The 12,510-nt window shown below is 38.8% G+C and overlaps 1 protein-coding gene across 5 annotated transcripts in view; it reads left to right on the forward strand.

The window, feature by feature from the left end:
- Positions 1 to 1,540: 1,540 nt before the first annotated feature.
- AP3B1 (adaptor related protein complex 3 subunit beta 1) overlaps positions 1,541 to 12,510 on the forward strand; it is a 351,843-nt gene continuing 340,873 nt past the window's right edge. For all 5 annotated transcript variants that reach the window (XR_005010651.1, XR_005010652.1, XR_005010653.1 and 2 more), the window contains exon 1: positions 1,541 to 1,863. Coding sequence is in view for 2 of the 5 variants with exons in the window: in XM_036762900.1 (XP_036618795.1) it covers positions 1,736 to 1,863 (128 nt within the window). In the remaining 3 variants the exon portion in view is untranslated. The remainder of the gene's footprint in view (positions 1,864 to 12,510) is intronic.

The raw sequence follows: 12,510 nt of genomic DNA on the forward strand, positions 1-12,510 counted from the left end.
TCATGTGAGAGAGGGAGGGACCGCTCTGCCAACTCGTGCCTTGGAGTAGTCTTCAAAGCGGGAGCAGCCACTTCCGGGTTCTAAAGTGACCGACGCTGACCTAGGTGCAGAGCGCACTCTTGATTCGGCTGCTCAAAGTTAAGGGCAGGGTTCAGCACCGTCCCTAAGAGATCCGGTTCTCTGTGGTTTAGCTGCAGCCGGGCTGGGGAGAAGCGGGGCAAAAGGAGCGGCTGTACGTTAACTTAACTTAAAACTCATGAACTGGTAGGATGGAGGTTGAATAGTGATTGCACATTAGCTGCAGTGTGTTTCCAGGAAGGTCAGGTTTCTAATGTGGAATGGCTCATCAAAATGTACACCATAGATACCCACGTAGTATCCCTGTTTCTGGAGAAATTGAGAAAATGTATCCTTTGAAGGATCGCTAAACTGGAGGCTTGGGGTAGTTTTAGTTGCGTGCTTATCTGGAGGGAGATGATCAGTTACCGAAGTGCCCCTTATGCATTTCTTTTCAGCTTGATACCCATCCAGGTTAGATTTGTGGTGGTAATAATTCAACAAGCCTTTGATAACAATTAGGCGTTATATAGACATACATGCATATACATGCACATACATAAACATACGTACGTGTGCACAACGCAATGTATGTGTATACATATGTATGTGTTATGCACATGTCTATATCATATTTACATAGGAATTTAAGGTTTACAAAGTGATTCTGCAGATAGCGAAGGGGAATTTTGGGGCGCTGTTGACTCGTGTTAGAATGTCGCCAACACACTAATTTAGCTAATCAATTCTTACGGGAATTTCTTTTCTGGGATTTCTTAAGGATGGGAGACTTCCAAAACAAGTATTATTTGGGAAGCACTGTGGTGCGGTCTCAAGTGAGGAGTGGAAAGATCTTTGTAAACATACAGAAGTTGGGGTTATTTTTGAAAAATGCGAGGGAAAAAGAAGAGGAAACTATCTTACAGATGTTAGAAAAGTAGAACATTGGTCAAAGGAGAGGAAAAGCACGTATGACAACGTAGAGAGAATGGGTTTTATTTTCCAATTAAAAAGCATTTACTTTCTCTGCCTCCCACCCCCAGTGAAAAGAAAAAAAGAAAGCAAAACCCTCGTAACCTATGTAGAGTCAGGCAGAAGAAACTGCAGGAATGGGTTTATCAAAGGCAGGTGAAGAGAATTTCGGGAAATAGCAATTTGCTTACACAGTGTAATCCAAGCAAAGGAATCCTTAGCCTCAGAGAGGCCCCTAGCCGGTTAAAATAAATGTGAGCGAAGCAAATCTTCCCGACCCATAAAAGCTCTCTTCCAACCCGCAGGGGGCGGGGTGGGGGGCAGATTTTTGAAGGAAATAAAAGCACTTTGTCAGACCTACCCCAGGCTTTGAATTCCTGGGCGAACTCGGAGTCCTCAGATCCAGTCACCGGAGCGCCAGGGGGAGCCGGCCCAGGGGGCCGTCTGTACTGAGCATGCGCCGGAGCCCGGACTCCGGGCTCCTGCGGCCGCTTCGAGTCCCAAAGCGCCTGCGCGAACGTAGCGGCCCCTGAACTAGTTTTGTTCCGGGAACCTCCTGCTGGCTGGGGAGCAGCCGAGGTCGCCGGGGCCGGACGCGAGAGCCCGAGCGGAGAGAGCGCGAGGCCGAGAGTCCCGGACCCACGGGAGAGAGAGAGAGAGCGAGGGCGGGCGAACGAGCGCACGAACGCGCGCCGAGGCCAAGGCCATGTCCGGCAACAGTCTCGCCTACAATGAGCAGCTGGCGGGCGGCGAGCCGCCCGAGCTGGGCCAGGAGGCCACCCCCGCCACGTCCCCCTCGGGAGCCTTCGGTCTCTTCAGCAGCGACTTGAAAAAGTGAGGATTCCGGGGAGGGGGCGTCGCGTGCGGTCATCCCCATTTTGCGGATGAGGAAACTGAGGCTCCGGGGAGGCGCATTCGTAGTGTGGTCCTGGAGCGAGTTGGCGGCTGTTGGGGCCGGGGGGCAGGGAGGAGGAGGTGGCGGTCGCCGGGTAGTGGCGTTGATGGGAAGGGTCTGTCAGCCGCTGGGAAGGCTAATGGGGTAACTGGGAAGTGTTGGGAGGGTTGCGAGGGGTCTTGTGCCCGGTTCCTGGAGGGAGGTGGGGGACGTGCTGGGAGGAAGCAGAGGGTTTAGATCTGGAAGGGACCACGGAGACCAACTCCTTGGTTTTGCCGATAAGGAAACTGAGGCCCCGAGATGTTAATGATTTACTTGCCTAGGGTCACACAGCTGGTGTCTGAGGGGGATTTGAAACTAGGTCTTCCCCCGACCTTCATCTCAGTCAATCAAGAAGCATTTATTAAACTCTGACTAGGTGTCAGGCACTGTGTTAAACTTCCCAACTACTGTCATCTCATGTTAGCCAAGAATTCTAGTGCCGTATTCACCATGCGAGTCCTTTGGTCCGAACCTTCCTCCCCTCGCCCCTTTTCCTTTAATAATTAAGAAACTGAGGCCCCGAGGGGGTAAGTGATTGGCTCAAAGTCACCAAGGTGAGAGTAGCAGATCCAGGAGTCAGAACACTAGCTCTGGGACAGGTCCCACAGCTTGTCTCTAGGCCAGTTTCCTCCAATGTGCAATGAGCGGGTTGGACTAGATGTCCTTTGCCATTTCAGGCTCCAGATATTTCTACGGGCCTCTAATTCTGACACAAAATCCAGAACCCTGGACTTTACCAAAGCTGTTTCAATTTCAAGGGTTTTAGAAATGTATGTATGAAAGTTGTTTTTCAAGGTGTAAGATTCTTGGTTAATTACACTTATAAACATACTAAAAAGGAATCCTTCAGGAGAATTTAATGAGTATGTCTCAAGTTTGTATCTATTACATTTACAGGGGTTTTTAAAAAGTTTTTAAAAATGTGTGGTTGGACTTGGAAAATATAAGTGGAAAGGAAATATTGTCAGATTCCATTCAGTTTATGATTGCCTAAGTCAGGAGACCTGGGTTTTAGCTTTGCCTCCACCATTAACTAGCCAAGCCTCTTCTCATCTTTGCTGAGCTTCCGTTTCCTCATCTGTAAAATGAAGAAGTTGGATTTGGTCCCCAAGGGTCCTTTCACCTCTCAGCTTTTGACTCAGTTTATGGAGTTGGGTGTTTTTTTTTTTTTTTTTTAGAGGAGGGGCATACTTAAAAGGATTGAAATGACATTTTAAGATAACTTTAAATTTTAATAATTCACATTTGTAGTGCTTTAAAGTTTATGAAATAGTTTGTCTCATAACACTGAGGCAGTGAATGTATCATTCCCATTTAACAGATGAGCCAACAGGATCAGGGGAGATTCATAGGATCATAGATTTAGAGTTGAAAGAGGCCTTCGAAGTCAGTGAGTCCAACTCCCTCCTTTTATAGATGAGGAAATTTTGGCCTAAGAAGTGGTGAAGTGCCAATGAACAGTAACACAGCTAGTGTCTGAGATAGGATTTGAGTTTAGGTATTCCTGGCTCCTCATACTGCCTTGTGATTTTCCCATGGTTGTTCAACTAGCAAGTATCAGAAGTGAGACTTGAATCCTGGTCTCCTGAGTCTAGATTTGGGTTTTTTGTATTCTATCCATGGAAACTATCTCCTTTTTTTTTAAAAAAAATTAGTTATTTTTAGTTTTCAACATTCGCTTTTATAAGATTTTGAGTTCTAAATTTTTCTCCCCTCCCTCCACTCTTCCTTCCCCCAGATAGCATGCAATCATAAGCTATACATGTATGATTATATTAAACATATTTTGTGCAAACTATCTTGCAGTTCTTTTGCATAACTTTTAACTTGGCTCTTTCTCAAGCATAGAAGATATATTTGACTGATGTCAACAAGCATTTTATTAAGCAGTTATTATGTGCCAGGCATTGCACTAAAGTCCTCATGAAATTAATATAAGAACCCATAGAGAAGCCTTCTGAACTTTGGATAGATCCGCTGTAAAGGATTTGTGGAAATAAGGACAAAAATCAGATTGGATGAGAAGTGTAGGCATTGTGATCTATGTGTACTATTGGAAAATATCTATATTGGCTACTGGGATCTGGTGAGATTTCATAGTCATGGAAGTGTTGAAATAGCCACTATACCTAACACAGTATTAGGCATATATTAAGACCTTAATAAATACTTGCTGAATAGAATTAAGGGGTTGTAATTGTGGTTGAGAAGTTGATCATCTTTTGCAAATGTCAAAAACTTAGTTTTCTTTTAAAAAAACATTAATGAACAATGAAAAAAACATTTTCACATACAAAGTAGAATAGAGAAGGAATTGTACATGAAAATTCCAATCTATTATATATAGCTTGCTTTTTAAAGAAAGTATATTATAAATTCAACTTGCTTCTTGTAAAGCTGTCCTGCTTGTCTGTTTCCTTCTGAACTTTATTCTGTTCTCTTCTGAGCATTTAAAAAAATGCTTCAGTGACACTTTTTTCTTTTCTGTTTTTCCAACACAATCCCCAACTCTTCTTTCCCTCAAGAAAAAAGAGAACCACAATTCTTGTAACAAGCTTAATTAAGGAAAGCAGATTCATACATTTGAGATGTCCCAAAAGGTATGCATCATTCTGAGTCTTGAGTTCATCAGCCCACTCTTAGGAGATGAATAGCATGCCTCCCTTCCTCATTAGTCCTCTGGAGACCTGGCTGATGAGTAAATTGATCAAGTTCCTAAGTCTTTCAAGATCGTTTTTTCCTTACACCATTGTCATTACTACATGAATTGTTCTCCTGATTTTGTTCACTTAATGCTGTATCATTTCATACAAGTCTTTCCAGGTTTTTTTCATTGCTTGTGGCAAAATAATTCAGTGAGGTTTGGATTTGTGCTTGTGATGAATAATACTATGAAGTGGTTATATTATTCCAGTTCTCACTGGATATTTACATTGGGCTGGAAGCAGCTCCCAATACTTTATGTAATTAAATAATTTGAATAGCATGAATTTGAATACATGCAACCACTTCATAGGATTCATTATTCTAAGTAATGAAGACCTTGCTGTATTTCATTTTATTTATAGACTATAATTTGTTCAGCCATTCCCAATTAATGGACAAGTAGTTTTCTTATAATGAAATAGGGGATAAGTATATTTTATAATTGTATTTAAGCATTAATGAGATAATGCTTTAGTGCCCTGTTGAAGCACTTTTAAAAGTGATTTAAAAGATTTTTTTTTTGCCCTCCTTATGCCCATGGTGAAAAAATGCATTTGAATAATATCCTTTTTAAGAATTTAGTTCAGAGTCTCTTAATTTGGGACCATGAAGTTTTAAAAGTTTTTGATAACTCTTTCAGTGTGATTGGTTTGCTTTATCTCTTTTTTTTTTTTTTGTGAGGGGGAAGGCAGGGCAATTGGGATTAAGTGACTTGCTCAAGGTCACACAGTTATAGTAAGTGTGTCAAGTGTCTGAGGCCGAGTTTGAATTCAGGTCCTCCTGACTCCAGGGCCAGTGCTCTACTCGCTGTGCCACCTAGCTGCCTCTGGTTTCCTTTATAATCTTATATATTTTGTTTTATTAATTTAGAAACATTCTGAGGAATCCAAAGACTTCACCAGACTGCCAAAGTGGTCCATGACACAAAAAAAGGTTAAGAAACCCTGATTTAGTTGTTTATCATTAGAGTTTGTAGCAGTATCACCAAATGCCTGAGTTAGTGATTTGAGGCAAAGGTTATTTTTCTTTTACTCTTGATTCACATACTACTTTGATTCCTTAATGCACAAAAACTCCTTCGACCTCTGTTTCTTTCCCTTGTGTAGAAACTTCCATTGTGCTGGGTAGGGCCAGTCTGCTTTGGGAAGTGCTTCGCTAGGGTGACTTGGTTGTGGTTTTGAAGGCACAGTACAGTATAAGGCAAATTTTAAGTGTTTTATGGAAACAAAGATCATAGTCCTAGAATCTAGAGTTAGAAGAGAGTCTGAACCAACCTTCTCATTTTCCATATGATGACCCAGAGTCTCTAGGAGGTTATGACTTGCCCAAAGTCATGAAGGTGGTAAAACAGGAACCATGCTGTAGTGGAACTGTTGTTAGAGAATGCTTTAAAACACAGTAGAACAAAAATTACTTTATCCATGGTTGATAGTGGTCCATTCTGAATAGGAATAGGAAATGATTGGTTCCTGACCTCTCGGTACAATTCATGTGAGAGCAGTAAGGAGGCGAACACCCTTTCTTTATGAGCTTCTTACGTCTTTTTCCTGTTTTCATGTGCCTTATGAATGTAAATTTCTTGATTCTGACCTTTAAACTCTCTTCCATCCCTCTTTTAAAAATTAAAAAAAAATTTTTTTTTAGGCTTAATAATACTATACCCTCTTCTCAGAGCTTTTTAATGACATCTTTTCCTAGGTTAAAATTACTTTTTATTTCTCTGCCTGGTCTTCCATTTCAGTAAAAGGGAGTTAGGGAAAATATTGACAGTTTTAGAGAAGTAGGTCTTAAATTTCACTCTTTCATTTCTCAGCCCTACAAATTAGATATTTTCAAGATTTGAGTGTATTAATTTCATAGTGGTTTTCAACTTTTTTTTTGGTGAATGCCCATAGTTTTCTGTTATTCTCCTCTGTAATGTTTTCCAAGTGAACTAACATTGCCTTTGGCAACCATATTTCTTATCACAATGAAGACTAAATGTTTACTTGTTCAGGCAGTTTGAGGTTCTTTTGACCTCTTTGTTTTGGTGACTGTTTTGCTTGGTTAGACTCCTCTAAGAATTGGTCGTCGTAGTAATGTAGTAATGCTTTGTACAGTTCTCATTTTCAGAGGCACCTTTTTTTTAAAGGTTGAGTTACATATGTACATTGTTGTTTTCTCATTGTTATTTTTTCTTAACATATCACATGTACTGTGACCTTTTCTTTAACCAGTGGAGGATTTGGGTACCTGTAGATAGCTAATTCTGAAATGACTTATACCTATGACCAACTGTCAATTAAGGTATGGTCATTGCTTCAGTGGATCCATGAGCTCATCTATATGGGTACTCTTGTTATCTATCCTCACCTTCTTAACCAGTATAAATCCTTTTCTATGTTTTCCCACAAATTTTCTTTTTTTTTCTTATTTTCTCAATTACATGTAAACAAAACATTTTAACATTTGTTTTAAAAAATTTTTTGGGTTCCATATTCTCTCCCTCCCTTTGTCCCTTTATCAACTCCTTCAAGAGGCAAGGAATTTGTAGTCCTGTGCAGTCCTACAAAATATTTCCTTATTAGCCATATTGCAAAAGAAAACACAGACCAAAAAACCAAGTAAATAAAAAGTATGCTTCAGTATACATTCAGACTTCCATTAATTCTTTCTCTGGAGGTTGATAGCATTTTTCATCATAAGTCTTGGAATTTTCTTAGATCATTTTATTACTTAGAATGGCTAAGTCTTTCACAGTTGATCATGGTACAGTATTGCTATAACTGTGTACAATGTTCCCTTGGTTCTGCTCATTTTACTTTGTATCAGGTCATGTAAGTCTTCCCAGGTTTCTTTTTGAAAGCATCCTTTCTTAGTATTAGTACCATAGTACTCCATCACAGTCATATACCACATCTTGTTCAGCCATTCCCCAACTGATGGGCATCTCTTCAGTTTCCAGTTCTCTTTCACTACTAAAAGGGCTTCCATAACTATTTTTGTACATGTAGGTCCTTTACACTTTTCTTTGATCTCTGTGGGATATAGACCTCATAGTGGTATTACTGGATCAAAGGATAGGCATGATTTCATAGCCCTATGGGCATAGTTCCAGATTGTTCTCCAGAATGGTTGGATCAGTTCATAACTCTACCAGCATTACATTAGTATCCCTGTTTTTCCACATCCCCTCTAGCATTTGTCATTTTCCTTTTCTGCCACATTAGAAATCTTATAGCTGTGAGGTGATACCCATGAGTTGTTTTAATTTGCATTTCTTTAATCAGTAGTGATTTAGAGCATTTTTTTCATATGTCTATACATAGCTTTGATTACGTTGTCTGAAAGCTGCCTGCTCATATCTATTGACCATTTATCAGTTGAGGAATGACTCATTCTTATAAATTTATAAAATCTATATATTTGAGAAATGAGGCCCATATTAGAGAAACTTGCTGTAAAAATGTTTTGCCCCGTTTCCTACTTGTAATCTTGGCTGCAATGGCTTTGTTTGTGCAAAACCCTTTTTATTTGATGTAGTCAGAATGATCCATTTTATATCCTGTAATGTTCTCTATCTCTTGTGTGGTCTAAATTCTAAATTCTTCCCTTAACCATAGATGTAACAGGTAAAATATTCCATGCCCTCCCAATCTTTTTATGATATGACCCTTTATGTCTAAATCATGTACCCATTTTTACTTCATCTTGATATATGGTACCTAGTTTCTGCTAAACTCCTTTCCAGTTTTCAAATGGTGATTTCTTGTTCCAAAATCTTGGATCTTTGAGTTTGTCAGATACTGGATTATTATGGTTATTTACTACTATGTATCTTGTACCCATTCTATTTCACTGTTCCACCATTCTTTTTCTTAGGCAGTACCAATTGCTTTGATGATTGTAATACAGTTGGGAGATCTGGTACTGCTGAGCCACCTTCCTTCACATTTCCTTGATTCCCTTGATATTCTTGACCTTTTGTTCTTCAGATGAATTTTGTTATTATTTTTCTAGCTTTGTAAAATAATTTTTTTTGGTAATTTGATTGGTATGGCATTGAATAAGTAAATTAATTTAGGTAGAATTGTCATTTTTATTATATTAGCTTCGCCTACCCATGGATAATGACTATTTCTCCAGTTATTTAGATCCGACTTTATTTGTGTGTAAAGTATTTTGTAATTGTGTTCATATAATTCCTGGGTTTGCCTTGGCAGGTAGACACCCAAGTATTTTATATTATCTACAGTTATTTAAAATGGAATTTCTCTTTTTATTTTTTTCCTACTGAACTTTCTTGGTAATATATAGAAATGATGATTTATGTAGTTTTATTGTATATTACAACTTTGCTGAAGTTGTTAATCATTTCAGCTAACTTTTAGTTGAGTCTCTAGAATTCTTTAAGTATACCATTATATCCTTTCATAAATTTTCCTTAGAAGATTTTCCTCCTCTTCCCCTCCTTTCTCTCTCTCTGTTTTGATTTGTTGTTGGAGGCAGTCGGGTTTAGGTGACTTGCCCAGAGTCATATAGCTAGTAAGTGTCTGAGGCTGGATTTGAACTCAGGTCCTCCTGACTTCAGGGCTGGTGCTCTATCCATTGTGCCACTTAGCTGTCTGCCCACTCCTCACTCTCTTGCCTCCCTTTTTTTTTGCCTCCCCTCGTCTCTTGCCCCATATACTTGAAAACTTTCTATAGGTATTTTATCATTCCATGAGTATTCTTGTAATGCTTGGGCCATTTAGTATTCACTATCCCTTGCTCTCCTTACATCACCAGCTAATTGTGTATTTCTTGGATAATGTATTTTATGCTACTAACTGCACACAAATCATCATTGGTAATATACTGGAGCTCACTTGTGCTCACCATGTATCTCTTCATTGATCTTTGGGTCCCTTGCAATTATGATTCTTCAGAGATTGTGTTGTTCTGTGATACCAGCCATATAGCATCTTTTGACTAAAGATAGTGTTGAAAAGACGGGATTTTGAGTTGGACATCTGTATTGTGTACTTTTCTTTCCATAAGATTTTGGGCCCATTTTCAACATGAACTTGTCTGTCTTCTCTCTTTCTCTCTCTAGCTTGTCCATCCATCTCTCTAATGATATACTGTAGATATACTGTAACTTATCTGTCTCTCTACTGGTAGATATACTCACTTTATTGACTGCACTTCTAACTGCATGCCGTTTTTAGATCAATGGTGTCAAAACCTAGTAGAAATAGAGCCATTAAACTGTACATAAGGATCCTTGCTGGCTGTATATTGACTTGGAAAAACACATATTAACCTTATTTCTGTTCCATTGTATTTTTATTTATTTGATCCTGTCGTAGAGTATCTGTTTGACATCTCTGGTCTAGATAATAGGCATTTATCCACTTGTAAAAACTCGTGTAGATTGTTAGATCTCTTGTTAACTTGTGCTTGTCCCTGAGTAGTGTTTAGGGCTTTATGCTGTCAACAAAATCACCACACCAGAAAAAGGAGGCATTGGATATGTGTATAGATTGTGCTTATTTCACTTTATATAGAAAAGAAATGCATATGGGACTCTAGTTAGAGATATCTTCTCAATTGTCTTTTTGTTACTCTTCTTCCTTCTCTCTTCCCTCTTGTTTGGTATTTTCCTTTTATTTTAGTACCTTAATGCTTTCACAGCTATTGCCTTCAATATTGCTTCAGACGATTGGCCTGGTTCACATCCTCTTCTTGATTTCATTTTTTAAAATATCATTTCTGTTTTTATCAACATATTGGAAACTGATGGTGGGAGAGTGGTGGTTCCACTATCATCAGTAAAAAAAAAATTATCAGAGAAACACTGGCAAATGTACTCCATTTTTCACCTCTCGTTTTTCCAGTTTGATCTGTAAATCCTGTTGGCATATTTTGTTCTAGTTGAGTTTCATACTAAACTTTCTTCAGTTTTTTTTCCCCTAGATTATTATTGTTTGTGTGTGGGACAACAGACCACTGGCTCAAATTTAAAAAAAAAAAAACAGAGGTGTCTCGGTTTTCCCACAGTAGAAACAAAACAGAAGCTTTATTTGATCAAGTCTTGCGAGAATTGGGCATCTCCCACTACCAGGGCAGAGATGGTAGTGAAGAGAGGCAAGGGGGAGAAGGCAAGCAAGGGGATACATATCCTTGTACAAACAATTCTAAGAAATCCCACCCCAGAGGCTGGACCTGTGTCCCCATTTGCGGGGACAGGTGGCCTCACAATCTAACCAAGAATAAGTTTTACCCAATACCAGCACAGAAACTACAGAATTACCTTATAAGGAAACTTTAATGTTAAGATGGCAGTTTGTGAGTAGGCTAGGGGAGGGGGAGAGGGGAATACCACCTGATTTCCCCGAAATCATATGATTTACAGGAAAATGAAACTTAGGCCAAGTGAGGTCCACATCCTAACTAAATTTGTACTATTTGAGTGTCACCTTACCTGAGTTATTCATAGGGAAGCTTTCACAATCTTGTATTCTATTCACAGCTGAGGTGATATCTACAAATCTAAAGAAGAAGGGGGAGAAAGACATTCCTAAAGGCTAAATAATCAGATTCCCACAGACTCAAATTTATCCCATTTCCCTTTTCTCTAAATATTGATTCTCAAACATTAATAATACATATATATATATATATATATACATATACCCTGTGAAGTCTTCACACTTTATTCTCTCACTACCTCACACATTTGTGAGGCAATACTCCTAAAATCTTCCACAATCCTCCTCCATAACATTTTGCAAAAATGTTTATATATTAAACCGGCACTGCTTTAGGCAACCATTTCTCCCCTCTCGGCCAGCCAATGCTGAATAAGGTGATTTCAGGCTTTTGGTTTTCTTATGTGACAAATGCTTTACATTAATTAAACTTCTATAGGAAATACTGATAATTTTAGTTATTAAAGTCTTTATCTGTGTCCCATTTTTCAGTTTCACTAGTTTGTTTAAATGTGTCAGATTGGAGTTCTGATCTTTGTACAGAGACATCTTCTAATCATACGCAGGTTATCTTAGTCCAGTGTTATTTCACAAATGAGGAAACTGAACCCCCTGAAGTAATTTGCCCTAGGTTATTCAGGTAGCAAGTGGTAGAGCCAGATTTTGAACCTAGATTCTATGACTCCAAATACGGGGTGCACTGCACTGTACCATTCTGCCTCTCTAGTTTTGAAGACAAAATTGTTTTTATTTTAAATGCTGTGCTTCCAGTATCTAATATTATAAATACTTAAGGAAGAGAGATTTCAGAAAGAGTACTGCATGTGTCTAGTGCTAAATATTGCACACACAAGTTGAAATTGATCATACCTGGAAAGAAAAAGATAATTACTAATAGGAGAATAATTTGTAAATTAGCTTTCTTTGTTCAGGTCAAAATCTACTTTAAACCAGAAGAAAGCATAATGATGAGAAGATGACAGTGTGAGCAATTTCTGTGTCTTTGTTTTTATGCTGTTGACAATGTGCCATGTATGGAAAGAGAAAGCAGAGTATAAGTTCTACAGAGGTGGAAGAAATGGAAAAAAAATTTCACATAACTGTCTTAAAGAGCAGCAACAATATTTTTGCCCCTCTTTGTGTCCTCAGCATTTAGCATAGTGCCTGGCACATAGCAGACCCTTAATAAAATTGCTTGTTGACCTATTGTCTTATAGGAGAATATTAGGTGTAGTTAAACTGGGCTTTTCAGCATGTAAAAATCACAATTAGCCTTTGTGTCCTATTGCTTTTGAGTAGAATAGTAGTTATGTCTTAAATTTTGCTGTCATGGGGCATAGTTTTGGGTCAAAATGATGTGATAACTGTGGACATAGCGTGATACAG

The sequence above is a fragment of the Trichosurus vulpecula genome, chromosome 1 (assembly GCF_011100635.1).
Source record: "Trichosurus vulpecula isolate mTriVul1 chromosome 1, mTriVul1.pri, whole genome shotgun sequence".
In the NCBI taxonomy this organism is placed as follows: Eukaryota; Metazoa; Chordata; class Mammalia; order Diprotodontia; family Phalangeridae; genus Trichosurus; species Trichosurus vulpecula.